This window comes from Camelus dromedarius, chromosome 26 (assembly GCF_036321535.1).
Source record: "Camelus dromedarius isolate mCamDro1 chromosome 26, mCamDro1.pat, whole genome shotgun sequence".
Taxonomy (NCBI): domain Eukaryota; kingdom Metazoa; phylum Chordata; class Mammalia; order Artiodactyla; family Camelidae; genus Camelus; species Camelus dromedarius.
This window is the reverse complement of record NC_087461.1, coordinates 6,221,908-6,249,888: the sequence shown is the minus strand read 5'-3', so window position 1 is coordinate 6,249,888 and position 27,981 is coordinate 6,221,908. Positions and strand designations below refer to the sequence as shown.

Genomic DNA, 27,981 nt, shown 5'->3' with positions numbered 1-27,981 from the left:
ATCTCAACTAATAGAATTTTAGTGACTTAGGTATCTGGTTAATTCTCATGACATTTTCCTCTCCTATTTCAAAATAAGAGTAAAATGAACAGCCAAATAAAATGAGATAATGACACACTAAGATGGTAAAGGATCCAATCAACTATGGTCCAGATTCCTGGAAATCAGTGGTATACCCAGAGAGCTTTACTTCTGGGCCTGAAGGGTGGTAGGATGAATTGTCCCCATCACAGAGAGTGAGGCAGGGAGGAGGGACCACAGATTCGGAGTCTGAGGACATGGAGCTGTCGCTCACCAATTTCGTTATTATGTCAGCTTACAAGACTGGCCGGGCTCTGTAGGATGTCACAGAAAAAGTGCTTTGAAAACTGAAATGCCTAATACGACATTTAGTTGTTCCTTATTACAGCTGATCTTTGAAAATGTTGCTTTAGAATTACATCATGTTAGTGATTTTTCCACCCAATGGGATTCACACAAATGTGATTTGATTTACCATCTGTCCATTTCTTGAAAGCAAATGACTTCTGAAGCTCTAAATACCTCTCTGCTTGGGAAGGTGGGATGTTTATATGGAGAGCGGTGCACTTTGGTTTGGGTGGCTCTGCACATTCATGTGCAAGGTGGTATTGTCCATTCCCACAATGGAAAAGAGGAGAAGGAAAAAAATTAAAGGAAAGAGCATGTCCACAGTGCTCGCTGCTCAGAGTGATTTTTCTTCTTTTGTTTAAAATTCTTTCCAGAAGATTAGACATACATGCTTTCAGTCAGAACACATGTCAATAATTTGGGGATGATCTGTGCGGGCTCATTCACACCTCTTTTCCTATACATGAGTGTGAACAACTGGGAATTGATTGTGTTGTTAGCCGTCTTCTGCTATAAATTCTTAGCCAACGCCAGTCATTTGGGTGAGGCACAGACCGTCCTTAATGAGCTAGTCAAACCCCATGGCAGACTTGCTATTCCTTCCTCTAGAAGAGGTTTGCAAGAGTAGCTGATAGTGTTGGAAACTGAAAACTGGAAATGACAGAATCCAAAAGCTTTCTCTTTCATCATCATCAGTAATCGTGACAGTCAACTCGTACTGGATTTCTGCGATGTTCCAGGAGCAACACCAGGTTCTTACCTAGGTTAGCTCGCATAACTTCACCCTGACAACACCCCTAAAATGTATGCATGGTACTTCCTTTTTTTCAGATGAATAAACATCAGCTCAGATTGTTGACATCACTTGAACAGCTTTTAAGATACAGAGCTGGGACTCCAACCAGATCTGACTTCAGGCCATAGTTCACTCCACTGCTCTATGCTGCTGCTTCGATATTTATTACCTGTGAGCCAGATGGATGGATTTACAGAGCTACAGGCCTTAGGTCAAATATCCTCTGGCTTCCTGTCTCATTTCTGTCACTTACTACCCCTGAGGTCTTGGAAGAGTCAGTTAATCACTCTAAGCCTGTTGTTTCACCTGTAAAGTGTTGTTAATGTCGGGCCTTCCATCCTCGTAGGATGCTTGGGGGGACCTGATGACCTAAAGTATTCTGAGTCCTACACAGACGCAGCTCTTCTTGCAAATCTTGCCTCTTGAGTGGTCCGTCTGCAAGGCTTGTTGTTACAGATGTGCTTAATCTGAAAGGTTTTATGTTATTCTAAGATACAGGTGTTTATCAAGTAGTACAACCCACAATAGGCAATAAACCTTTATTTAATTAGAGCCCAAATACCTATGAAGTCTTTATGATCTACACTGCTTTTGGTTGAACTCCACTTTTGAGAGCAAGACACATTGAAAACAAGTGGATAGCATGGATTTGCTAAAAGTACAAACAGCTTCTAAGATATTTCTGGGGTGGCAATCAGAGAGTCTTAGAGCAGGAAGTTTCCCTTGGGACCACAGACGTCAAGTTGCTTGTCCAAAGTCGTTCTCCCAACTAGAAGCCTTGAACCCTGGTTCCCGGTGTTCAGACTTTTCTGCCGCATCCACCCATATTTCTGTCTGCACCTCATCATCTCCTTGGCCTCATGTTGAGCCCATGCTGACTCTCAGAGGAAGAGCTCTTCAGACCTTCTCCATCCACACAGAAAGTCACACTTTTCAGTTCCCGTAGATGATGCTTCCTCACAGTGAATGGATTCATTTCTAAAAGACTTTCAGCCACTAGGGCTGGAAACGGACATTTTGGATGGTTTCAGAATGTTTTGTTCCCCAAACAGTCTTGTTCATGGTTTTTAAAATTACTATTATTGTTGTTATTGTTATTTGCCTACTCTCGTAATGGCAAAGTAAGTTCCCATGGTGACTTGAACTATCTGGGACATGCAGTGAACTTGAACTAGCCATTCCCAGGAGCTGTCATCAAGGCTCTGCGTCTTGCCCCAATTCATCTGAAAAACGCCAGCCTCACTCCTAAGTTTTGTGTGGCCATCAGGCAGGAAGGCTTTGTGCAGCAACATGGAAGAGAAAAGCAGAAAGATGACTGTTGTGGTTGCCATTTAAGGCGAACACAGGAAAATACTGTGTGGGTGAGAGTTAGGACTAGGCGTTCCTTACTCGTAAATGGAGATAATCATACTTGAAAGAACAGAAGACGTGCCCCAAAGCAAAACGTGGATATCCTTTCTCAGGGTCCTTCCTGTTCACTGCTTCCTTTGGGGCATCCCGGGTAGCATGAGAACAGAACATTCTAACACTTGGCTTTGAAGTGAGGATCAGAATTAACTGCCCGTTAAATACAGCGACAAATTAATCTGGCCCAAATCTCAACAAGAGAGGTCAGTTGAGTTCTTCCTTCACAGATGCGGGGCATTTCACACAGAGACACAAGAGAGGGTAAATTACTTGCTCAAGGCCACACAGCAAGTCACTGAGTGGCTTGGAAGCAATTACACGTATAGGAAGAGCTTAATTGTTTGAGGCCTAGGATGATAGAAGTGTCATGATATCTGAGGCACCCCACAGTTACTCGGCAGTCCCACCAGTTGCCATATCAACAGCCCTGAGGTGGGGGGCCAGCAGCTTACACCCCAGAGCCAGGGAGGAGCAGCATACAAGATGTATAAGAGTACAGGGCCGCCACTACATGCCTGCACACAGATCAGGTCCTCAAACCGTGGCCTGGGTCTCCTCCACCGGGTTCCCAGAGCACACTGAGTCTTGGAAGATAAGAACTGGGTGCACAATGAATAATTTCTAGAATCAAAGTTCTTGGACCAGAATGGCTGTGTTAACCATCACAGTAATGAATGTGAGTCAGAACCTTAAAGATAATTCCAACAAAAAATGTTTTTGACCTGATTCACACAGGGAAAGAAAGACTGAGTAATAGATTTTTCATTGGGGGCTGAAAATAATTGGAGGTAATCTCAAAAGTGTACCTCCTTGGGCCGGAGGCCAAACCCTGCAGCTCAAAGGAGAGGTATAATGTGAGGTGTAAAATGGATTATAGAGCGGCAAATAGAATAAAATTGGGGTCTGAGTATAAGAGTTGGTAACATGTTACTGGATTTCCCGAGATGAAGCATCTGACCAGTTCAATAGCACTGACATGATGGTTTTAATGTAATGTTTGAAATTGCTAAGCTTTGATATTGTAAGAAGCCTGACCGCATAGTGAGATTCTAAGAGTAACTTGATTTTGCTGGTATTGTTCCAAAGTGGGTCCTCTTTATTAAAGTCACAGATACATGGGGCTGTTCAGAAGATAAGGTGAAAATTCCTCCTCACAGTTACCGGTTTATATCATCAACTTTCAATCATGCCAATAGGCCTGGTTATTGGCAGTTGGTTATAAAAGTTTGTCTGAGCTTAAGAAAGGGATGATTAACTGGAAAGCATGATCTATATACACTGTGCCACTTGAAAAAAATGTCTATATTAAAAACAGGCAGTCTAACAAATGAACGGATTTACCAAACAGAAACACAGAAAACAAACTTATGGTTACCAAGGGAGAAAGGAGGAGATAAATTAAGAGTTTGGGATTTGCAGATACTGACTGCTGTGTATGAAATAGATAAACAACAAGGTCCTACTGTATAGCGCAGGAAACTGTAGTCAATACCTTTTAACAACCTGTAATGATTAAGAATATGAAATATAATATAAATATAATATATAATATATATGTAACTGAATCACACCAGAAACTAACACAACATTGTAAATCAACTATACTCCAATTTAAAAAAAAAAAATCAAGCAGCTTATCAGGCACAATGTTAGGTTTGTTTTTTTTTTTTAATTATTGAAGTATAGTCAGTTTACAAAGTTGTGTCAATTTCTAGTGTACAGCATCCTGTTTCAGTCATACTTGTACATCCATATATTCCTTTTCATATTTTTCATTATAGGTTACTACAAGATATTGAATATAGTTCCCTGTGCTAGACAGAAGAAACTTTTTGTTTATTTTATATATAGTAGTTAGAATCTGCAAATCTTGAACTCCCAATTTATCCCTTCCCACCCCCTTTCCCCACTCTGGTAACTGTAAATTTGTTTTCTATGTCTGTGAGTCCATTTCTATTTTGTAAATAAATTTGTTTGTCTTTTTTTTAGATTCCACTTATAAATGATATCATATGGTATTTTTCTTTCTCTTTGTGGCTTACTTCACTTAGAATGATGATGTCTAGATCCACCCATGTTGCTGCAAATGGCATTATTTTATTACTTTTTATGACTGAGTAGTATTCCATCGTATAAATATACCACAACTTCTTTATCCAGTCTTCTGTTGATGGACATTTAGGTTGTTTCCTTGTCTTGGATATTGTAAATAGTGCAGCTATGAACATTGGGGTGCATGTATCATTTTGAATTGTTTTCTCTGGATATGTGCCCAGAAGTGAGATTGCTGGATCATATGGTAACTCTGTTTTTAGTTTTTTAAGGAATCTCCATACCATCTTCCATAGGCTGCACCAGTTGACACCAACAGTGTCCCCTTTTTTGCACACCCTCTCCAGGATTTATTATTTGTAGATTTTTTGATGATGGCCATTCTGACTGGTGTGAAGTGATACCTCATTGTAGTTTTGATTTGCATTTCTCTAATAATCAGTGATGTTGAGCATCTTTTCATGTGCCTATTGGCTATCTGTATTTCTCCTCTGGAGAAATGTCAGTTTAGGTCTTCTGCCCATTTTTTTTATTGTTGTTTTTTAATATATATTGAATTTTATGAGTTTGTATATACTTCCATTTATGATACCATCAAAAAGATTAAGTGCTTTGGAATAAATCTGACAGAAGAGGTGCAAATCTATACAGTGAAAACAGCCAACAATAGAAATTGACTAAAATTCATTTGGAAATGCAAAGGGCCTAAAATAATGAAAATAACTTTGGGGGGGGAGAACAAAATTGGAATGCTTACATTACATTATTTCAAGACTTATTATCAAGGTACAATAATCTGAACAGTGTGACATTGACACAAAGATAGACGTATAGACAGAGGCAATGGAACAGACAGCCCAGAAGGAGACCTATACCTACATGGACAGCTGATTTGCAACAAAGGTGCAAAGATAATTCAGTTAGGAAATGATAGGTTTTTCAACCATATGGTGCTGGGCCAATTAGATACTCACATGCAAAAAATAAATAAACTTTGATCCTTGCATCAGATAAAAGTAATTAACTCAAAATTATCACAGGAGTAAATACAAAAGTTAAAACTATAAATCTTCTAGAAGAAAACATTGGAGAAAATCTTTGCGACCTTGTGTAGTCAAAGATTTCTTAGATACAACTCCAAAAAGAGTAATCTAAAAGTTAGTAATTGGACTTCATTAAAAAATATATTTCTCTTTGAGAGAAATCATTAAGAGAATGAAAAGAGAAGTCACAGACGAGGAGAAAATATTTGGAAATTAGAGCTCTGGCTAAGGAACCCAGAAACTGCGACAAGAAAACAACTAAATTTTTTTTTAATTGGGCAAAAGTTTTGAACAGGCACTTCTCCAAGGAAGATATAAAGATGTCATGTAATTACATGAAAAGATTGTCAACATCATTAGTTATTAGGGAAATCCAGATTAAATCTACAATGGATTACCATTATACACCTATTAGAATGGCTAAAATTGAAAAGACTGATAGTACCAAATCATGGTAGAGGGAAGTTCTGAATGTTCATATACTCTCCTGCACTTCTGGTGGGGAATGTACAATGATCCAGGCACCCTAGAAAACCATTTTGCAGGTTTCTAAAAAAAGATTAATTTACACTTACCCAATGATACAGCCATTCCTCTCCTAGATGTTTATCCAAGGGAAAGGAAATCATAGTGTCCATACAAAGACGTGTACATGAATATTTATAGCAGCTTTATTTGTAACAGTCAAAAGATGGAAACAACAGCCCACATGTCCATCAAGAAAGGAAGGGTCAAACAAACTGTGGTACATTCCTGGAATTGTGCTCAGCCATAAAAAAGGATGAACTGTCGGCACAGGCTACATGTGTGAATCACAAGATGATTACGCTGAGTAAAAGAAGCCAGCCTGAAAAAAGGAATACTATATGATTCTATTTATATAAAGTTCTAGGAAACGCAAACTAATGTGGAGGGACAGAAAGTGGATCGGTGGTTCCTCAGGGACAGAGGGAGAGATGAGGAGGAAGGGATTACAACTCAGCAGAAGTAAACTCTTGGGGTGGATGAGTATGTTCATGATGTTGATTGTGGCAATAGTTTCGTGGCTGTACACATATCTCAAATATAACTGAAACCTACACTTTATGCATACTCAATTAATTGTATATAATTATACCTGAGTAAGGCAGAGATGAACTCTTCCTAAAGAAGGAGGAGGAAGATTAGAAAAGGAAGGAAGGAACAGAGGGAGGGAAATTTCAGCTCTTGGGGAAGCTGTCTGGAAACCCAGCTGTCTGGAAAGCCAAAGTGGAATTTCCTTGAAGCCCCCCAATATTTCTTGATCTCAGTAAGACAGGCGCTGACGAGGCATATGAGCTACCAGACATGCTCCACTGGGATGCTTGCTCAGATGGTTCCAGTCACATTTACTTTTTGCAACTTTTCTGGGCTGTCCCTGGAACATCAGGGTCGCTCCAGTCCACCAGAAGAAGCTAAGACTCTCTTAGCTCAGAAAGACTTTTAGCTCAGAAAAAAACTAAACACTTTCTCCTCCCAGGATGTTGGATGAAAAAATGAAGGACTTCCCGCAGAACGCAGGCTACAAGTTGTCATCTAGGATTTACTCTTTTATTAGTGGGAATACCTCCTCAGTGTCTGCTTAACCCTTACCGCAGAGAATTCTGTTCTTTACAGAACTTCCCAATCAGCGAGGCGGATTTAGGAAAATACTAAGTTACAAAACAAGTGATCAATCATATTCCTTACCCCCACGAGTCCCCCAAAGGCTCCTTTAAACCGGAACGCTTCCGGAGGACATCTAAAACTGAGTCAGTGCATGCAACAGTGGCTTCGCACGCATTGCAGGAATCTATCTTCATGCTCCTAAGCCAGCGTGACCGAGGGAAAGGTTTTGCATAAGCAGCCCTGTCCTTGGATGGAGCCTCTCTGGGCCCAGGTGTTCTCACCTCCCCCATCCTCCCGAGCTCCCCGCGGCGGCCGGTGGGGAAGGGCGACCTGAAACAGTGGCGCCAAACTGCCTGCGCTGCTGAGCCGACCGGAGGCCCGCTGCGTAGCCCTCGGAAGGCGACCCGTGCTCCCTGCCACCCTTCTCCCGGCCGGTGGATCCCCGGGCCCGTATGCCAACCGCTGGCGGTGTGGCTGGACCTGGCCCTGCGGCGGGGGCGGTAAGCGACCCCTCCTGGCCCAGCGAGCAGGTCGGCATTGTGAATAGGAGACGGGTTCTCAGTGGGACCAGAGACAGCAACCCTCCCCTGGGATCCAGGGCAGAGGGTCGTGCCCAGCTCCAGACACCCATCCAGAGATGCACTTTGAGGACCCTGCACCCTCGCTCCCCAGAGAGCTCCTGCTTCCGAGAGAGAATGCCCCACGCTCAGGGCCCTCTGGTTGCCTGGGCAGCCCTTTAAAAACATAAGTTTTGTGCATAAGACTGAAGTTTTCCTTGCCCACCGCCCCTCTTTCTGCAGAGGCCACCACGTACACCCTGCTCTGTTTTCCCTAGGTCCGTGTCTGCACAAACATACCCAAACGGACCCCCGGATCGTCTTGTTCTGTTTGTTTTTAACATCAGTAGCATAAAACCCAACATATTCTGCAGCGTATTCTTTTCATCCTTCAACGTGGCTTGGAATTCTGTTCATTTTTGAACGTGCAAGGCTACCTCGTTCTTTCCAAAGACTCCATATTCTCTCCACAGTGTAGACATAGCATCGTTTATTCTAGAACCTTTTTCGTGGGCATTTAGGTTGTTGCAGTTACACACAGCGCTGGGATGAATGGCCATGCCAAGGCCTTCTTGTGCATTTGGGTGAAGGTGGATACCCAGACATAGTTTAACCCTCAACCCTAGACCTGACCCTGAAAAGCACTGTTTGACCCTCTTGTCTATTGTCAGTACCTCCAATACATGCAGACCTTTTCCGTAGAAAGTACCCATGTCTGAAAACCAGTAAGATCAAAATTTACAGATCTATTAGTGAAGTAAAGTTGGGGAGTGAAACAATTTTCTTAGCTCCCAGTTTCTCTCATTTTGGCCATTACATTGCAATAGAGATCCACCCAGATTATCATCCTATCTTTTGGTGTCCTTTGATCATGCTTCTCCCTGTGTTGTTTTCTTTTCTTGTCTTAATAATTTATTGTAGAGTTGGACAATCCTGGGTTCAGATTTACTTGAATTTTCTGAATCTCAGTCTCCTTATCTGACAAATGGGCATAATAGCAACTATCTTAACAGTTGTGGACAGTAGAAGAGGGAATTTATGTAAAGTGCTAAGCACAGTGATTGAAACGTAGTAAGTACGTGGTCATCACTGGCAGTTATGGAATAAGTGATAAACTCTACAGCACAAGTTGCATCCAAATGTGTTTCAATATTTTGAATTTTGAGTGGATTTTATTTTTACTAGAGTGATTTCTCAGTGTATTAGCATCTTTGATAGTAATAATAGTCTGTCCCATGGATGTGATTTCTCTTTATTACCCCCACCCCCCCACACACACACAACTACACATGCCCTATTTAGGCTTATGTTACTTGCCTTTAAGATTTGGTCTAAGTTTTGTAAACTATTAGATACTCTCAAGGTTGTAAAGGACCATAAAAGATGATCTGTTCCAATTCCCCCCATCCCCATTCCCAGGCACACAGACTTTGTCTAACAATTTATTTCCCAGGACAGCTAATTCAACCAGATAAGTGGTGAAAACATCCTTAATTTCCAGAGTTGTATTACCTAATTTTCTTCTATCTTCAAAGTCATTCATTCAGGTGATTAATTTTCAATTGTTCCCTACGTAGATGGGAAGGAACTGAATCTTCATTGATTGAATATACGCAGTTTATTGAGCACTCTACAACTGCCACTCTCCGATCTGGGTGCCGGCGATCAGAGATGGACAAGAGAAATCACACTTGCCCCCGCGGACTTTACAGTCTAGCAGGGGAGGCAGTGATAAAGTGCACTTGAGTTAGAGCCTAGATTTATGAGAAGGTAGTGTTTCGCTGGTACTGTGAGGCACTGATTCTATTCAGCTGATCCTGACCTCGTGCTCCATGACTTACTCAACCAAGAGACAGATTTGTCACGATCCAAGGACTTCTTCGTTTTGGCACTGCATAGTTTAGGTACTGCATAAATATGCAATAAATCAACAAAGAGACAGTGTTTTGTAATGCAGAACTAGCGAACGCATTTTTCCAACACAAGCAATTTTTTTTCCCAAAACTCTTGAGCAAGAAAACATACTCTACAAATCTAGCATTTTTTTTTTAACTAAAGGACACACACACACAACTAAAAGGGAGAATTTTTTTTTATGTAGCTAGCAGCAGGCCCTAGAGATTTAAATACTGAAACCTTCAATTTGTACCAATAATTCATATACAGCTATATGGGGTGAAAAAGGTTAATGATGGAATTTTTTTAAAAGTATGTTCCATTGACTATAAATGGCAGATCTGACAGTTAAAATGAAAATTGTTCCAGAAGAAACTTTAGTCAAACTAATTATTTGAGACGTTAGAAGGATGTATAATTATATTCTTCACCTTTAAAAAAAAAGTTTTATTACAAATGTGCTTTTAAAGAACAAGTATAGAAATAAAAGCTGTAATTGTTCTTAATTATAGCTAACTGTAATTGCACTCAATTGCAACATACTGAATATCTCAATGGCTAAAGAAATCCTGGCATGCAGACAGTGCACCCACATTCACAAGATGAGGTATAGTTTTATGAATATTCTGTTATCTATAATTTAGCCCTTTTACTGTTGATTCTGTTGATTTTATTTTATTTTGTCTTGTTTTTTTTTTTAGTGATGATAGAGGTATAATTGTCATCTCTGAATGTGTTGAAGGTTGGAGATTTCATCTGGGGTCGATTCAAAATCCACCACCACAAAAAAAGACATATTGGCAATTGTCAAATGAGAGATTTGGATGTGACACACTGTGATTGAATACACAGATTTGAATTTCCAGAGGTAGGGATGAATACCACATTTAATTTACCCAGCAGGGTCCAAGAAGCGACCTGGAAGAGTGAAGGATCTAAAATTGCATTAGGGGGAGGGTATAGCTCAGTGGTACAGTGTGTGCTTAGCATGCACAGGGTCCTGGATTCAATCCCCAGTACCTCCATTAAAAAAAAAAAAAAAAGGTAAATAAACCTAAGCATCCAGTCTCTCCAACAACCCAAAAATAAATAAATAAAAAGTAGCTTTAAAAAAATAAAAGAGCATGAACTCCCCTCTATGGAGTGTTCTCAGAGTTGCCCTGTTTGGAATGGGTGAATTTAAGAGGATGAATGTGCAGTGGGAATGGGAGAATTTTCCTCTCCAACCTCCCTTTGTGCTCAGAACTCAGATGGAGTTCTGTGTTTCTGCCCAGACCTCTCTGCCTGCCTTTAGTCAGAAGGGCCAGGCAGGAATCCCTGAGTTGACTGTTTATCACAAACTCTTAAATCTCTTAGAGCCTCACTTCACTTGTCTGCAAAATGGGGGTGGGGGCGGTACTAGCACCATCCTGTTCCTCACCCAGGACTGTATCAGGGTAGACTGAGGGAAAAAAAAAAGAATACACAATTGAATGCCATTAGAGAGAAGAAGTGATTTTAGCTTTAAGAGAAAGGGGCATTTTATGATGTGTTTATTATGGCCCCTGTTCTGAAAAGTAAGAAGAGGAAACCAACACAAAAACCAAGTTTCCCCCAAATCACATCAGAACAACCCTTATTACTTTCCAGTTTTCGTGAGTAACGGCCGTGAGCGTTCACCCCTGTAGCCAGAGTCAGCTTTGACAGAACTTCTGGTGTGTTTTTTAATTCAAAAAGAAATTTATTCTAATTCAATTGAAATAAAACTGTATTAAAAAAAAATCAATACCTTGGCCTGAGCCCCATTCCTAACTACAGGTTGGAGGCTAGGTCCCTGTAGAGGGAAGACCTCTGATGGGCTGTCCTTCTGACACAAGTCATAGTCACACTATCCCCGAATGGGAGTGTATCTGTACTTTACTCGGGACATTGGGTGGAAACAAACAAGACCAAGTGGCCTGAGTTCCAGCTTGGGTTCTTCAAAGCATGACAGCCCCCATGCCCAGCCGGGCCTGCAGAGCCTGGCTGTAAACCGGGAGGAAGTTATTGACTCTCAGCCAGTCTCTAACCAGGGGTCCAGGAGCTGGTGTAACCCATCTCCATCTTCTTCAGTAAGTCCCTCCATCCCGCAGGGAGTCTGTACCAGTCAGAAGCTGCTGGCTTCTCCCTCTTCCCGCCTGCCCCCATCCTCCTTGCTCTTCGGTCCTGGGCTGCCCTCCCTCAGGCCAGAGCCCGTCCCAGACAAGTGCACGATGTCCTGCAAGCTCCCACCTCTCCCTCAGACTGGGCTGTGACTTTTGTGTTTTAGATTCTTGGAAAGGGCCACGTCTGTAAGACAAAATATCCTTCCTCTTGCTAACGCCTGTTTCATCAGGCAGGGCTCTGGCGTTGTTATGCTGATGAAGTAAGTCGCTCTGGATTTGTTTTCCCAAAAACCTCGGAGGAAGGGAATCATCCCAGGATAGAGGCCCATCTAGTCTCATCCTGCTCCTGACACGTAGGCATTCCTGTCACCAGATGGTCAGCCTTTTGAGGGAGGGGTCTGTGTTTAGTTCTATTTGCTCCATTCCCAGCACATAGAAACTGGCGCATAGTAGGAGCTGTAGAAATATTGGCTGAGCAAATTAATAAATAAATGGTAGTAATAAATGCTAATGAACTCAATACCCACACTTGTCGGTTGATGGATTAGGCCATTAGTCAAACATTACTATGCAGGCTGGTATTTGCAAATCCCTCTTTGATCCAGAAATTATCAGGAGTGGGGATGATTTTCTCTCATTAAGAGGACTTATTGGTGTTATTATGTCTCTGGGAGCTAATAGAGAAAAATTAGGCATTTTTTTTTTTTGCACTCTAGGCCTCCTTTTAAACTGATATATCAAAGAAAAAATATTATTTTCAATTAATAATTTGGGGGGCAGATTTTCCCTTCAGAGGCTCACTTATGAACTGTGGTCCAGCTTCGAGCACAATAAAGCAGAAATATTAAATGTAGAGGTCGTGAAGTAACCTGACACTCCCTCCCTTGCAGAAGCAGAGTATTTGAAGGAAATCCACATTCATGGTCTTTTTGTTTTGTTTTGTTTTGTTTTGGAGTGATGTCCTCTGGTCAACAAAGCTTTGAAAAAAACAGGCAGACACACAGCCTTATGTGGGCATGGTCTGTTTTCGTGTTGTGTTAGTTTCTGGTGTACAGCATAGTGATTCAGTTATACATATACATGTATATTCTTTTTCAGATTCCTTTCTATTATAGGTTATTACAAGATATTGAATACAGTTCCCTGTGCTCTACAGTAGGTCCCTGTTGCTTATCTATTTTATATGTAGTAGTGTGTATATGTTAATCCCAAACTCCTAATTTATCTCTCCCCAACCTTTCTCTTTTGGTAACCATAAGTTTGTTTTCTCTGTCTGAACTTGTTTTTTCTTTTTTTTTTTTTTTAACTTTTTTCTTTTTTACTTTTTTTAAAATTGAAGTATAGTCAGTTACAATGTGTCGATTTCTGGCCTACAGCACAGTGTCCCAGTCATGCATATGCATATATGTCTGTTTTCATATTCTTTTTCATTAAAGGTTACTGTAAGATACTGAATATAGTTCCCTGTGCTAGACAGAAGAAACTTTTTTTTAATCTATTTTTATGTATAGTGACCAACATTTGCAAATCTCAAATTTGTTTCTAAATAAGTGAGTTTTAAGGAGGAGCAGGAATTGTAACTAATGGCCAATTCAGGTCCTCGCTGGATCACATCATCGTAACTGTGGTGGATTCACGGAGCAGAGAGAGCATGATGATGAAGTCAATCCGGGAGTCTGGGGACACAAGTCTTCTGGTGCCACCAGCAGAGTCGAGGACAGGCCCCCCCTTTCCTCAGGTGCCTTCCTGGGCTAAGTGTCAAGATGACAGTTTTGGAAGAAGAGAAAACAAGAGCCCTGAACACCATCTCAGAACAACAGAAGGGGACTCGGTGCTGTTTGAACAGCTGCTCTCCTCCCGGGGGCAGTCAGGGTGCCAGGGTGTCTGTGGCAGATGTGATTAAGAGAAAGCTTTGGTGATTTTGTCCTCAAGGCCCTTGAGCACAAGAACACAGCCAGAGGCACACATTTGTGGCTGTTTTATATGAAGAATGCTAAAATAATCTGAAGAATTCTGGAGCCAAATCAAATCTTAGCAAGGACTGTTGCTGAATCGGACTCGCCTATTCAGAAGGAGGCTGAATAGGTTGGTGATGAAGTTAAATTCATCTTAATGCAGCAAGTCTTTTGACAACCCAGGTTGCTAGTATGCCTGCTGCCACATACTGGTTCCAAATGCACGTGACCCTGTTTCCTGAGGATTTGGTGGATGGAGCGTCCATCTCCCCACGGTGGCCGCCCTCAGCCAAAGTGATAGAAAGAGAAACTCCACCTGGTAGACTTCACTTTTTTTAAACTCAAGTGTGGAGGGTTTAACCCCTGTGAGTGCAGGCTAGACCTAAGGAACTTGAAGTGGCACCTCCTGTGAAGGCCGTCTGCAGGCAGGACCCCTCGGGAGTGATGTGAAGTATCTCTCGTTGAAACCTGCAGTTTTCTAAGTGACTGGGTGACTCTGTCTGAGGGTCTCGTCTCCTCTTTTAGCTTGTTGGCATTCGGAACGTGCAGCTCCAGAACTCCTATCATTTTTTTAAAGCATAGCAACGTCTAGGATCACCTGTCTCAGGCTCTGGGTACCCGGTGAATATTCGCTGAGAAGAATGAAATGTGATAGTGCAAAGAAGTGGACATAAGAAGTTAAGCTGGGGTTGGAGTGGCTGTGTTTGATGCCTGCACATCCTCAGTCCCCTTAATCAGTGAGCCCTTCTCGATGCCCTGACGGAAGTAATAGCCCCCGTAGGATTCCCATAATTATGTACTATCTCCTACCTTGCCTCATTTTTCTTCATGACATATACTAGGTAAGATGGTGATAAATATCCATTTGTTCATGTGTCTTTTGGTCTATCTCCCCTTTCTAGATTGTAAAGTTCCTAACAGTGAGGTCATTTGTTCTCTGTTCTAGCACAAAACCCAGAACAAATGCATGGACGTGTGATGTATGTACATCATAACTGTAGCTTGTAGATACCGAGTAACAGTGTAGCAAAGTGGTCAAAAGCCTGGGCTCTGGGGCCAGAGTTTCTGAGTTCAAGTCCTGGCTCTGTCTGTCACTAGCTATGTGGCCTTGGGAAGCTGTTTAACATTTTTCTGTCTCGTTTTCCTCATCTGTATGGTGGTTTAATCATAGTAATGACTTCATGAGGCTTTTAGGAGAGTTAAGTGAATGAACGCATGTAAATGGCCTAGAATAGTGGCTGGGATTAAATAAGAGCCCCATTAATGTGAGCTGTGGGGTGTGTGGGGGTGTGGATTTCACTACATAAGAGTAATTGCTTCTAGTTTTAAAATTTATTTATTTTATTTTTATTTTATTTATTTTTTTGCAGGGGGTAGGTAATTAGGTTTGTTTATTTATTTATTTACTTATTTTTTTCATGAAGGTACTGGGGACTGAACCCAGGACCTGGTGCTTGCTAGGCATGCTCTCTACCACTGAGTAACTGCTTGTGCTTATACGGAGATGCATATACACATGCACGCTGATATTTTAATCATGGGAGTGAAAAAGAGAAGATAAAGACAGTGAAATGATAGGCGAGAGAGAAGTTGGAACAGGGAGAAGGAATAGTTCTTTGAACTTTCTTTATCAGAGAAGAAACTTAAAGGTGTTCTACATTTCCCAGAGCTAAGGTTCACCATATGTGAAAAAAGTTAACTGTTCGAAATTGATATGTGAATTTGTAATGATACATTTAAACTAATCTTTTTATCCATGTATTATTTGAAAATAGATCCAACTTTAAAGGCCCCCAGTTTGCCTCAAGCACTGGGTGACCAAAAAAGAAAAAAAAAGAAAAGAAGAAAAAATCTGCTTGATTGTAATACTTTCATCCTTAATTAAAATAAAGAAGCCCTCACTCCTTCTAGACCAGAGCATTAAATCGCTTGCAGGACAGGCAGTAAAAATAAAAGGTATTTTAACATTTTTTTAAAGTCTTCGTACTTTTGGGAAGAATCAGAGGTACCACTGGAGAGGAACATTCCGGGTCTTACAAATATTTTCATGCACATGATTAGCAAGGGGGCTCTCATGTCCTCTGTTTTTTTAGTTGTCAGCTAATTCTGGAAGCTGACAAGCTGCACAGAAATAGATGGTAAGCTCCTGCTTCAACACTTCCTAAAAAAAGAACTGTTTGTATAGTTCAGGAATGGGGAGGGACAGGCAGAGGATGAGGAAGAGCCCTGTTTCAGGCAGCTACTGAAAGCTGGCATCGCTCTGTGCGCCCTGGCAAATGTTCTACACATTTACAATTAAAGTTGTTTTTTTTTAAGGAATGCTAAATAATGTGCAAAAATTGTATAATACGCATGGGACACTTGTCTACTTTAGAAAAGTACTTGTCTCTTCTGGTTTTTTTTCTTTTTTCTTTCCTTGAATAAAATTGAATTTCTAGCACAACTTCAGATTTGCAAAGAGCTTTCCTGTTTGTTCACATTGATGATTGAACCAGCAACTCTAGATCAAAGGGCAGCATTAGTATTCCATTCTGGGACTTAGAAAGCCCAGGAAGCAGAAGGAGTTGCCCAAGGATATGCAACCTACCAGAAGCATTGTGGTCTATTTCTCAGCCCCTAGGACAACTCTGTTTCTTGGGACATGGGATTTCACGTCATTTTTTTCATCATTATTTTCATCCAATTTTTAGCATTCCACTGTCTTCTTGAAATCAGATTATCTTGGTAATGACAACTAAGAAAAGAAAATTAGTGCAATTAAACGATGAATATTGCTCTGACTAAAACAGGCATTTTAAAAAGTTAAGAGACCGGAATTACCCTCAAGTAGACAATGTTTTATGGTTCTCTTGCACTCTCGTATATTTATTGAGTGTCTGGTATGTATGTGCCAGGCACTGAGTATTCAAAATCTTTTTTTTTTTTTTAAGTTCATATTAAACTTTATTCACTAAGATATTCACTAAGAATCTTACTCTGGGAATACTTCTTTTACTAGTAGTTTCCTGTGTCAATTAACTGAAATTTTCATTTATATAAAACTAGACATTTTTAAATGGTACCCAACAAAGTATTATATAGATAGGAAATTGATTATTATTTTGAAGCCAAATTTTATTCAGATACAGATACTTACAAAAGACCCACCACGTATTTTTAGTGTCATCAGAAGATGTTAAGTGGCTGCCTGCACTCAACCACCCAAATCCTTTGGAAAAATAAAGACTAATGAAGATCGCTACTTACATCAGAAAATTTTGAAAACTAAGAAAGAGTTGTCAGCATTGGGGCAGGTTTCAGACAGCGACAGGATACTGCTGTACTGTGGGTTGGTAGAGTCTATGACCCCCCCCACCACCACCAATGCACACAATTTCGTGCTTTGACAGAAAGAGGAGTAAAAGTAAGACTTTTGGGTAGAGTAACACGGCACTCCACCCAAATCAAGCCAGTGAGTCCAAGGACTTGAACAGCACACACAAACAAAACGTAGTGATGAAGGGGGCATTATCCACGAAACTGGTTTGGGTTCATTAAAAAGAAATGGTTTTCACAACATTGTAAACTGACTATAACTCAACAAAAAAAAAAGTTAAGAGAAAAATGCTTTTCATGTTCCTGTCTTGCTAATATTTCCACTAGTGGTAAATCTCAGTTTAAAAAGCAGAGTTATTACTCAATTACTTTGTAGTATACAAATGTAAACCAGAGGCGTCAGAAGTAAATAGAGACCTCAGGTATAGACCATCGGGACCTTCCTTCCACCAGCATGAAATTAAAACCCACTGCTGCTTGATCATCCTGGTTCAGAGAACTGTCTCCACTGGACTCCCACTCGTCCAGCAGGAAAAGGCATACAAACTTTGCATCACAAAGACAAGATTTCATTGTCTTGCAGCCTCCTTACTTGCCTTTTCTACTGCCCACTTTATTGGTCATAAAGACACCTGGAATACATACTTCTCAATTTCTCACATGAACTTTTCTGCTGCCTAGACCTCCCTAGACTCAGACACATCAGATTCCCAAACTGATCACATGGGGAGAGGAGGGAGACTGCAGTCTCTGAGATGTTAGAGACAGAGACCACAAGAAGGCCCATGGCTCCCTCATGACCTGCAGAATAAGGCTATGCACTCAATTAGGCAACCCCAAATTCTTAAAGATGTTCAAAAGCAAATGGCTCCTAAGAATGGGAAGGGGACCACCAGGGGCGTACAGGAACCATCACTGAAGATTTCAAGATGACTGCACTTGCCTCACTTGACTTCTTCTAACGTTCATTTTTCAGACAAGGACAGGCAGGTCCTGAGAAGTGATATGAATTGCTCAAGACCAGAACCTTGGCTGGAGATTTCGCCTTGTGACCCATTCAACATCATCATTAGAACAGGTCTCCAGGTCAAAATATATTATTTTATCAAAACAAAGTCATCATTCCTTCCCTGCAAGTCATTATAAGCTCCTCACTTTCTTTTTCTTTTTTTTTTTTTTTTTTTTTTTTTGGTAAACCTTCAGGTCTTTCTTGTATTAAGTTCAAGTCTTCATGGTTAGGCTTTCCGGGAGCCAGAGAAGGTTGAGACCTAGTTCCATAGCCTTCCTGGCACATGTCCTGCTGCGGCTGGTTCCTCGGCTGGGCTTGGGATGGCAGGGGCTGCGCCTGCTGGTGGGGGGGTGTGGAGGCTGTGGCTGCTGGTTGTAGTAAGGCTGCTGGCCCTGCTGGCAGTAACCACTCACACCTTGCCGTCCATTCTGAGGTGGCATCTGCTGCTGTGCTTAGTGCATTCCTCCGATGGCCCCTGGGGCCCGGCCCTGGATGCCAATGGGGTACAGCTGAGGACCTGGGGGGGCCATAGGAGCCTCCTGGGTAAGGGCTGCTCTGTTGTGGCTGAGAATGAGGGTTGCTGCCCATCCCATACAGCTGAGGTCTCCTCATCACCGTGGGATCCATTGGGCTACCCTGGGATCCGCCCATGGTCGGGCCGGGGTGGTGGCTTCTTCACTGCACGGCCGCCCGCTGCCGCCTGGGACTGGGGCTGCGACGGCCGCGGTGGCAGCCGCGGGCCGGGGCTGCTGCAGGCAGGGTAGCTGCCACCGCCGTAGCTCCTCATCACGGGGCTGGGCGAGGTGAGCAGCTGGCTGAGGGTCGGGGTGGCCGCCGACGGGTGCTGGTTCTGCCCGGCCAAGGGCTGGAAGCCCCCTGCCGCCGCCCCCGGGGCCCCTCGCGGTGCCGCCGCCCTGCTGCCCGCCGGGGGAGCTCAGCTCCCCGTTCCCCGAGACAGGCCCGTAGCCGCCGCCACTGAGTATTCAAAATCTTGAACACGACGTGGTCTTTGACTCAGAGGAGCTTTAGCAGAAGATTCAAAACTATTCACCACTTTATACCTTACGTTATATTCTTTATTGGAGCGTAAACGCTTGGAACGAAGGATCAGGGTTTAATTCATCTTCGTGCCTCTGAAAGCAACCAGCACAGTTTGTGCTGAAAGTGTTTTATGTGTTCAGTGAATATGTTGGATGAATAAAGACTGGTGATGAAGGTGGTTTAAGCTTAGAAAGTAATGTTATCAGTGGATATTGTGACCTATGCAAGTTCATTGAAAAAACCATGGTCTTCATGGCACCTTCTTTTTTTCAGTAGACTTTATGTTTAGAGCAGTTTTAGGTCTATAGCAAAATTGAGGGGAGGGTGCAGAGATTTCCCATATGCCCTCTGCTCCTGACACATGCATAGCTTCCTCCAGTACTAGCGTCCCCCCAGGGTGGTGCAGTCATTACAACTGACGGACCATCAGTGACACGCCATCATCACCCAGAGTCCCTAGTCTCCATTAGGGTTCAGTCTTGGTGGTGTACATGCTGTGGGCTTGGATAAATGTGTAACGACACGTGTCTTCCATGATGGTATCGTAAGAGCAGTTTCACTGCCCTAAAATGTTTCTGTGTGGCACATTCTTTAAGTTCTCTCAATTAGGTTATCAAGGAGCAATCTAGACGAAACATAGCATATTATGCTAAATTTATCCTCCTCAAGGGTTTCTTTGCAAAAGGTATAAATTCATAAAAACACGAATAATTCAGATGACTTGTTAGTTATAGTAAACAGGTAAAAGTGAACAAGTTCTTCTTTCAGAAGCTCCGGTGCTCTGATGATCTCAAAAATGGCAATTGGTCAATGAGACCTTGCTGCGTTGCTGTAGCCAGATACAGTGGTTCTTTCTTTGTGTTTTTTTTTTCTAAATTGTAGAGCTACCTCCACAATTCCAAGCTCCAATGGAATCATTAGTTTTTTAGGTAACATCTTATCATTTAAACTGTGTTCATCTGTTAATTCATGTTTACCAAAAATGCCTTTTCTGATGAAGTAATGTCTGTAATTCTAATGTAAATTTCTGAGCACATGGTTGTATAAAACATAATTTCCCCCTGCTAGTACTAAACTTTTCCTAGCATTTATGTGTTTCTGTAAAGGCAAGTCCACCTTGAGTGTGTGGATCTGCTGAATGGAGTTCTGCATTGTCTTTCCTGGACATCTAGAAATTTCTAGTTTTGTTTTTTTAATTGAAGTATAGTCAATTTACAATGTTGTTTTCATTTCTGGTATACAGCATAGTGATTCAGTTATATATATATATATATATATATATATATATATATATATATATATATAGTACATATATATTTCTTTTCATATTCTTTTTCATTATAGGTTATTACAAGGTATTGGATGTAGTTCCCTGTGTTACCAGTAGGACTTTGTTCATTCTCTAGTTTTTTTTTTAGAGAAGCAAGAACTTAGAGAAACTTGTGACAACCAGGTATTTTTTTCTCCCCAATATTCATAGCTATCTTGACCCAGATCCAATTCACCATCAGTTTTTCTCAAGATTATCTGTCATTTTTGATCTTCCCAAAGAAGCCAACTTGGTTTGCCTAGAAAGAACTTATCCATACTCCTGATACATTGGTTTTACATCATGTTTAATTGAACTGAAAGATTAGAATGAGTCCCATTAACATAAACAGGTAAGGGAACAAACACAACATACTCTTGGTACGTGTCCAGATGTAGGTGGCAGGAGCAAAGGGAAACAGGCATTCTTGAGAGGGCCCAGCCACTGTGTTTTCCAAGAGAATGGGGATTGTTGGTGAATCCAGGCAGGTTTTGAAACAGAAGTCAATTGTAGACAATTGGATTCTGTTGCTCTATAGAAGTGGTTCTTCATTGAGGGCTGTTTTGCACCCCCAGGGATGTGTGGTAAGGTCTTTTTTGATATTTTGATTGTCAGAGTCTGGGATGGGGGATACTGCTGGCATCTAATAGGTAGAAGCAAGAGATGCTGTGAAACATCTACAAAGCACAGGACAGTCCCTTGCAAGGAAGGATTATTTGGCACAAAATGTCACCATAGTGCCCAGGTTGAGAAGTAGTGCTCTACTGTGATTTAAGTGGATTTATTATGGAAACAATCTAAATGTCCAACAACAGATGACTGGATGAAGAAGTTGTGGTATATTTATACAATGGAATACTGCTTGGCCATAAAAAAGAATAAAATAATGCCACTTGCAGCAATGTGGATGGACCTGGAGATCATCATACTAAGTGAAGTGAGCCAGAAAGAGAAAGAAAAATACCACATGATATCACTCATATGTGGAATCTAAAAAGAAAACAAAAGGACACTATGAACTCATCTATAAAACAGAAATAGACTCACAGACTTAGTAAACAATCTTATGGTTACCAGGGAAAGGGGGTGGGAAGGGATAAATTTGGGAGTTTGAGATTTACAAATGTTGACCCCTATATATAAAAATAGATTTTAAAAAAGTGTCTTCTGTATAGCACAGGGAACTATGTTCAATATCTTGTAATAACCTTTAATGAGAAAGAATATGAAAATGAATGTATGTCTATATATGTATGACTGGAACATTGTGCTGTACACCAGAAATTGACACATTGTAACGGACTGTGCTTCAGTTTGAAAAACTGATTTATTAGAATGTATGTCCAATATAATATTAAAAGATACCAAGGGGACTCATATTGAAATATGTATAATCTGAAAGCACAAGGAAAGAGTTAAAACACTAGAAAGAAAGAAAGTCATTGTTCCTTAACCCTGGGATGCTGCCGTTACTATGATCCAGCTGTAAATTAGGTCTAAGCTTCAAGGTCAACAGGAAGATCAGAAGAGTTCATTAACTCATTCCTTACAAATTGAATAAATATTTCTTGAGTACTCATCTATGCTGGTCTCAAGTGACAAAATGATAAATAAGAAAAGAGAATTTAAGAGATATTTCTATTGTGATACAGGTTATAAAGGAAGACTGGGGGGTGCATCTTAGCTGGGGGGAACCCACAATTTCAGGTTCTGTTTTGAAAGAGAAATTTCCTATGCAGACACTAAATAAACTCTTAGAAGTGAATATACCTGAGACCTTCTATAGTACAGCAGACAGTGCTTTTCAACTGTGGTTTTGTTGAAGGAATAGAATCTCTCAAAAACTCTCTCTCAAAAGCCAATTTCTATAGCATGAGAAGCTGAAAGTCTAATACTATGTGGTTATTTGGGGAGGAACAATTCTATAGGAGCTGAAATTATAATCACTTATATTTTTAAGACAGTATGTCTCTTTGGGAACCAGGATGTTCCTACAATGGCCAGGTACTGTCTCAGACAGCAGGTGGGAGGGAGTTCTAGAGACCATGAGAAAGTCTTTTATTTGGATTAACAAAATGAGTGCATAAAGACGATGTGAGTGGTCTTAACCCAGGGCTGACATATTAGCTTTTGGAGGTCCAGGAACTGTTTATAATTGTACACCACGTTGTGTGTGTGTGTGTGTGTGTGTGTGTGTGTGTGTGTGTGTCACTGTTTTTCCTACCTGAGGTGTTTGTATCTTTAATGAGATTCTTAAAGGGATTACATGACATGAAAAAGATTACGCACCCCTGTTTCTAAGAATTATGCCTTGGTTCCCTCAGTCTAAGGTTAAGCCCACTTCACTGTTAAAGGCTGGCTGTTGAGATATGCTATCTCCCCCTCCTTGCTTCCTGTTCCTTCCAAGAACACATCCAGTAATCAAAAGATAAGACATTGCAATTAGGAAGAAGTTCTGAACTGTGTCTCCGGTCACTCTTATTCACAAACCACAGAGCTTCCATCCTTGACTTATCGTTTGTGCCAGTTGAATTGTCATAGCATCTTCCTTCAACAATCCCAACTGGTAGGACGTTATAGCAAAGAAATGAAAAACAGTCATTTGCAATGAAAAGAATTGGACTTTGTGCTCTACGCATTCGTTCCTTCACAAACCTCAGGTGACAAAGATCCTCAACACAAAGGCACATCCTCAAAGGAATTTGTTGCTAAATAATGCTCAGAAAGAGATACAGGTGCTTTGTTTAAGTGGAAAATATCTAAAACGTGGTATGGGATTCCTTCCCTTCCCTTCCTTGTTTCCTTGTGTATGTTGTACATTTTAAAAGTTTGATGTTTTAAACTCAACTGAGCTCTGCCACTGAAAAGCAGAGGCAGATATTTTGTGTGTGTATAAAATTTCCTTGGAAAGTAACCATTGAAATGTTTATGGGAATTAATCAGAAATGTGATTAGTCCATTTGAAATTTCTAAACAGCTGCATATACAGTATCTTCTGCACATACATGTGATACCGTGATGCCTTGATGCATTAGGTTATGGTTTTATTAAACACATTTGTATAATTTACCAAAATAAGCTAATCACGCTTATCTTCTTTTTCCTTCCAGAGAGACAACCACCGAGTTAGCTGGAAGTCTGCCGAGGTAAGCGGTGTGCTTTGCCTATTCCGTATGTGATTTCTCATGTCACACCCTGAGAGAGGCACTGTAGGCCCTCGGGGAGTTCTTCGTTCTCTCTTCCTCATGTCAGACCTTAACTCATACTTTACCATGGAAATGACAAGGACTGTGTATGAGTCTCGTAGAAGTGATGTAACCAAGAAGTAATGACGGCAATGTCCATCCGTGACTTGGAGAAATCATTCTCATTCCTTTGAAGTTACATCACATAGACACATGTGCACATTTGAGCTGTCTTCTCCGCAGAAGTCATTAACACGCTGCTTCCTTTGTGGTAGTCACGGGTGTTGGCCATCTGAAGACACATTGGATTCTTTGTTCCCTCAGCATATCCATGAGTGTTATTGCGTTCAAGGATTTCTAGATTTGTGAAAAAATTTTGAGCTTTCCCTAAAGAACTTACATCCTGATTTTGATGATACTGTAAATACAATTGTAATTCATATTATCATTTAAATAATGTTACTATCTCACCAGAGAAAGAAATTAATATATAACTTCATCCATGTCTTTAATATGTTTCTGATATTTTATGTCACTTTGTGAAGTAAGTGATAATTAACAGGTTGCAAATTATAGACAACTAGCCACCAGAGATGATTAGCACTATTTATTAGAAGAGAAAGAAAGAAAGAAAGAAAGAAAGAAAGAAAGAAAGAAAGAAAGAAAGAAAGAAAGAAAGAAAGAAAGGAAGGAAGGAAGGAAGGTAGGAAGGAAGGAAGGAAGGAAGGAAAGAAGGGGAGCGGAAATGTTTTAAGGGATATTTTACTGGGCATCACATGCAGCACCTCGCACGCTGCCTGAGTCCTTGAAGGTGCTCAGTAACACCTATGAATGAATGAACAGGGCATAGGGTTTTGCCTGGGAACTGCTGGGAATGGAAACCAAGAGACTCAGGAAGTAGAGAAGGAGAGTGTACAGGCTGTGATTATGAACAGCATGGCGGAGCGGGGGAGAATACACATCTTCACCATCTGTTTCAGGAGATAAGCATGTTCGGTTTTTTGGGGTTTTTTTGTTTTTTAATGTAAAGAGAATCTTTGCTTATAGGATTGTGATTGATAGTGCCAAAAAAACTGTTTACTGTGATCCAAATATTTAAATTCCTGTATGTCTTAATTCTTTGGATGACATCCCAAAGAAGCATTTCAACTGTGCGCTGGTTTGCAGGGTTAAAAGCATGCGTGTGTTCTGATGTACGTGTCCCCCACAGAGTCTGTTTGTCCATGTGCTTTCACTCTGGAGAGAGTCCACTGTGCAGACCGAGGGATCCTGTCATTTTCTGGGAGGCAGAGAGTTGTGTATCTGCCTATGTTTGTGGTGAAGAAGTTAATCCCAAAATAATGGAATGAAGGATGACTTTTAAACTTCTCTAGAATAGCTAAGGAGTGGGCCACCCCCCGTGTTGTCAGATGAGACCCACACGGAGCTGTAATCATGCAGATCAAAATTACTCAGATGTCTGAGAAATCTGGTGCACATCCTGAATTCTATTAAGGAGCGTTCCATTGTGAATACCAAGTGTCAGTTCCCACATTGCCTGTGAATGGTCTTCTGCTGCAGTTGGTTTATTACTGGAAGGAATCTACTCTCTCTTTGAGTTTGGTGGGAGGTATTTTAGGAATAAGCCCACTTTTTTTTTCCCATGAATTTTTCTTATCCTAATGTTACATCTGGTTGAAAATAAACATGACACCAACCCCACTCGAACTGCAGTTCACAGCCGTTGTAATGCCTGGCAGGAAGGGTGTGAGAAATAATACATCAGTTACTTCTCAATTATTCTTCTCATGTAGTTTCAGGTGTTATGTTTTACTTGCTCTGGGGTCAGTTTGGGACGTGATCCGTTGACAGTTATCTCCCTTCTTGACACTGACATGGAGTAACGTGACTGACGATGACTGCTTCTCTTGGCGTCCAGGCTATTTCTTCTGCTAGCATTTGTTTGTTACAATCTTGTAGAATTCAGTCAGGTGTTCAACTTTCAGCCCTTTTTGCAGATTTCTTCAGCCTGTCACTGGGAAAGTGCAAATGAGCCCCGGAACCTCGGTGCACTGAGAACAAGGCACCTCTAGTTACTCTGTTTGTTTGTTGGCTGATGATTAGTGGAACGTGACACTTTGGGGTTTTTATCCTTTTAGTCCTGAAAGTGCACTTATGCAGTGGCATCTAGGAAAAGTGGAAAATTGAAATCTGGGCAGCTGCTAACTAGTGATACGTGGCTGGAAAGGGAGACAGTGGCATTTCATAGCAGTTTTATGCTTTTGGTTTTCATTGGTTTTAACGGTCTTGAAATTTTCTGAAAGACCATTTACAAATATAGCACAGAGATGCGGTATTTCAACTTTGATTGTCTTATAAACCTGGCCCGTGGTTGATACCGTTCTGTGAGAACGTACACAGCATACAGCAGCGGGTTGTGTCTTGGTTGTGAAGAACGCGTGGAGTGGAGATGAAATGGATGCACAAGGTACTGGAACGCTCAGTTAGTTTTTCATTACTAATGAGAACCTAAATGTGTTTTTGAGTTCTTGCCACTGCTGAAACGAAAGCCTGGTAATCATATGTCACCGGAAAAAAATTAGACTGCATGAGCAATAAGCACTAAGCCTTGTAATTATATTATAAATATTAAAACCCATGATCTTGTCGGGATTTAAACAAATATTTAAACTGGCTACACATTTTTCCTCATGCTGTCCTCTTTATCTTGAAGTGTCCTGGAAACGGGATGTTTGGGTTCTTTTCTTGAGCTGTGAAAAGGTTTGTTTTCAATCTTGCCCAAGACTCCTTGCTTTTATTTCGCTGGAGCAAAGTTTGGCAATCGGGACAATTGTTTATTTCCATTGCAGGCATGCCTTTTGAGATCTTCTTTAATGGTGAAAAGTGTTTAGTTTAAGTAGATATGTTTTAATTAAATCATAGTAAACCCCCACTTGTTCCTAGGGAATGGAGGTACTGAATTAGTTACAATAAGACGGGGTTTCAATGTACATAATGCCTACAGAGGTAAAACTTTATTTTGGATAGCAAAGGTATTAACAAGGTTTACATTAACAGAGGTTTTACTGTAATCATGCAATGTTAGCAGCTGTTTTTGAAAAAGAGAGCATTTTAATTCCTTGAACATAATCTACTGTTGCTTAACATAAACTAAACAGTATAGAAAATAAAGCTACTTAATAGACCTTAATAAGAGCATCTGGAGGACGCCAGTAGAGATTCATGAACTGGTTCTTAAAGCACAATACCCAGAAGTCAGGATGCTCTTTGAAGAACATGAAATATCAGGAAATGAAGCTTTCCAATAATTAAATATGTAAATAAGGTACATGTGATATGTAAATATGTAAATGAGATGCCATCTATTACTAGATTTCAGTGTAAACCAATGGAGGCAGGGGCTAACAAAGTTATAAAAGAAAAATTTAGCCTTTTTTCTCTGTTTTAATCAAATCACTTGATCTTTTTTCTATGCCTTCTATAAGGGAGTTAGGAAATATAAGTATTCAGTAGAAGAAATGAATGCCCAATTCCTAGAACATCACTATCCACCATAGGATTATTGTCTGACATTCTTTACCAAGAAGTTAGAGCTCCTTGGTTTGTGTGACTGTCAGAGATAAAAGTCATTACATGACAGCTTCACTTACGGAATTTTGGTCTTCAGTTATTAGTCTTCACTATCTAATGTTTGAACTCAACTGATTCCATGTAGTGGGAAGGCAAGACTCAACTTTCTGACTGACCAGATTCTCAGTCTTGGGTGCGACTGGTCAGGTAACAGTAAGGGGAAAAGGCAGAGACCAAGAGAATCAAAGTGATCTGTGCCAGCTTAGCTCACACTTGTACCCTGTGGGGTTTAAGTTAGATGTTCAGCCCCCTCTGGAGGGCTTTGGTAGGTAACAGAATCTCGTATTTCTCATTGTCCTTAATAAAGATGCTGTCTTCTGAAAGACCTTTAGAAACTAAAAGATAAGAATGTCAGTGACGCCAAAGGCAAAGGCAACAAAAGAAAAACTAAACAAGTGGGATGACATCCAGTTAAAAAGCTTCCGCCCAGTAGATGAAGCCATCCACAAAATGAAAAGCCAACCTATGGAATGGGAGAAAGCATTTGCAAATTATATGTCTAATAAGAGCTTAATATCCAAAATCCATAAGGAACTCACACAACTCAATATCAAAAAATCCAACAGTCTGATTTTAAAAATGGGACTGAATAGACATTTTTCCAAAGAACACATACGGATGGCCAACAGGTACATGAAAAGGTTCTCAACATCACAAATCATCAGGGA

At 40.8% G+C, this 27,981-nt stretch overlaps 1 protein-coding gene across 2 annotated transcripts in view; it reads left to right on the top strand.

Moving 5' to 3' along the window:
- CELF2 (CUGBP Elav-like family member 2) overlaps nt 1-27,981 on the top strand; it is a 722,443-nt gene that overhangs the window by 327,382 nt on the left and 367,080 nt on the right. For both annotated transcript variants that reach the window (XM_031444742.2, XM_031444738.2), the window contains one exon: nt 23,609-23,644. Coding sequence is in view for 1 of the 2 variants with exons in the window: in XM_031444738.2 (XP_031300598.1) it covers nt 23,609-23,644 (36 nt within the window). In the remaining variant the exon portion in view is untranslated. The remainder of the gene's footprint in view (nt 1-23,608; nt 23,645-27,981) is intronic.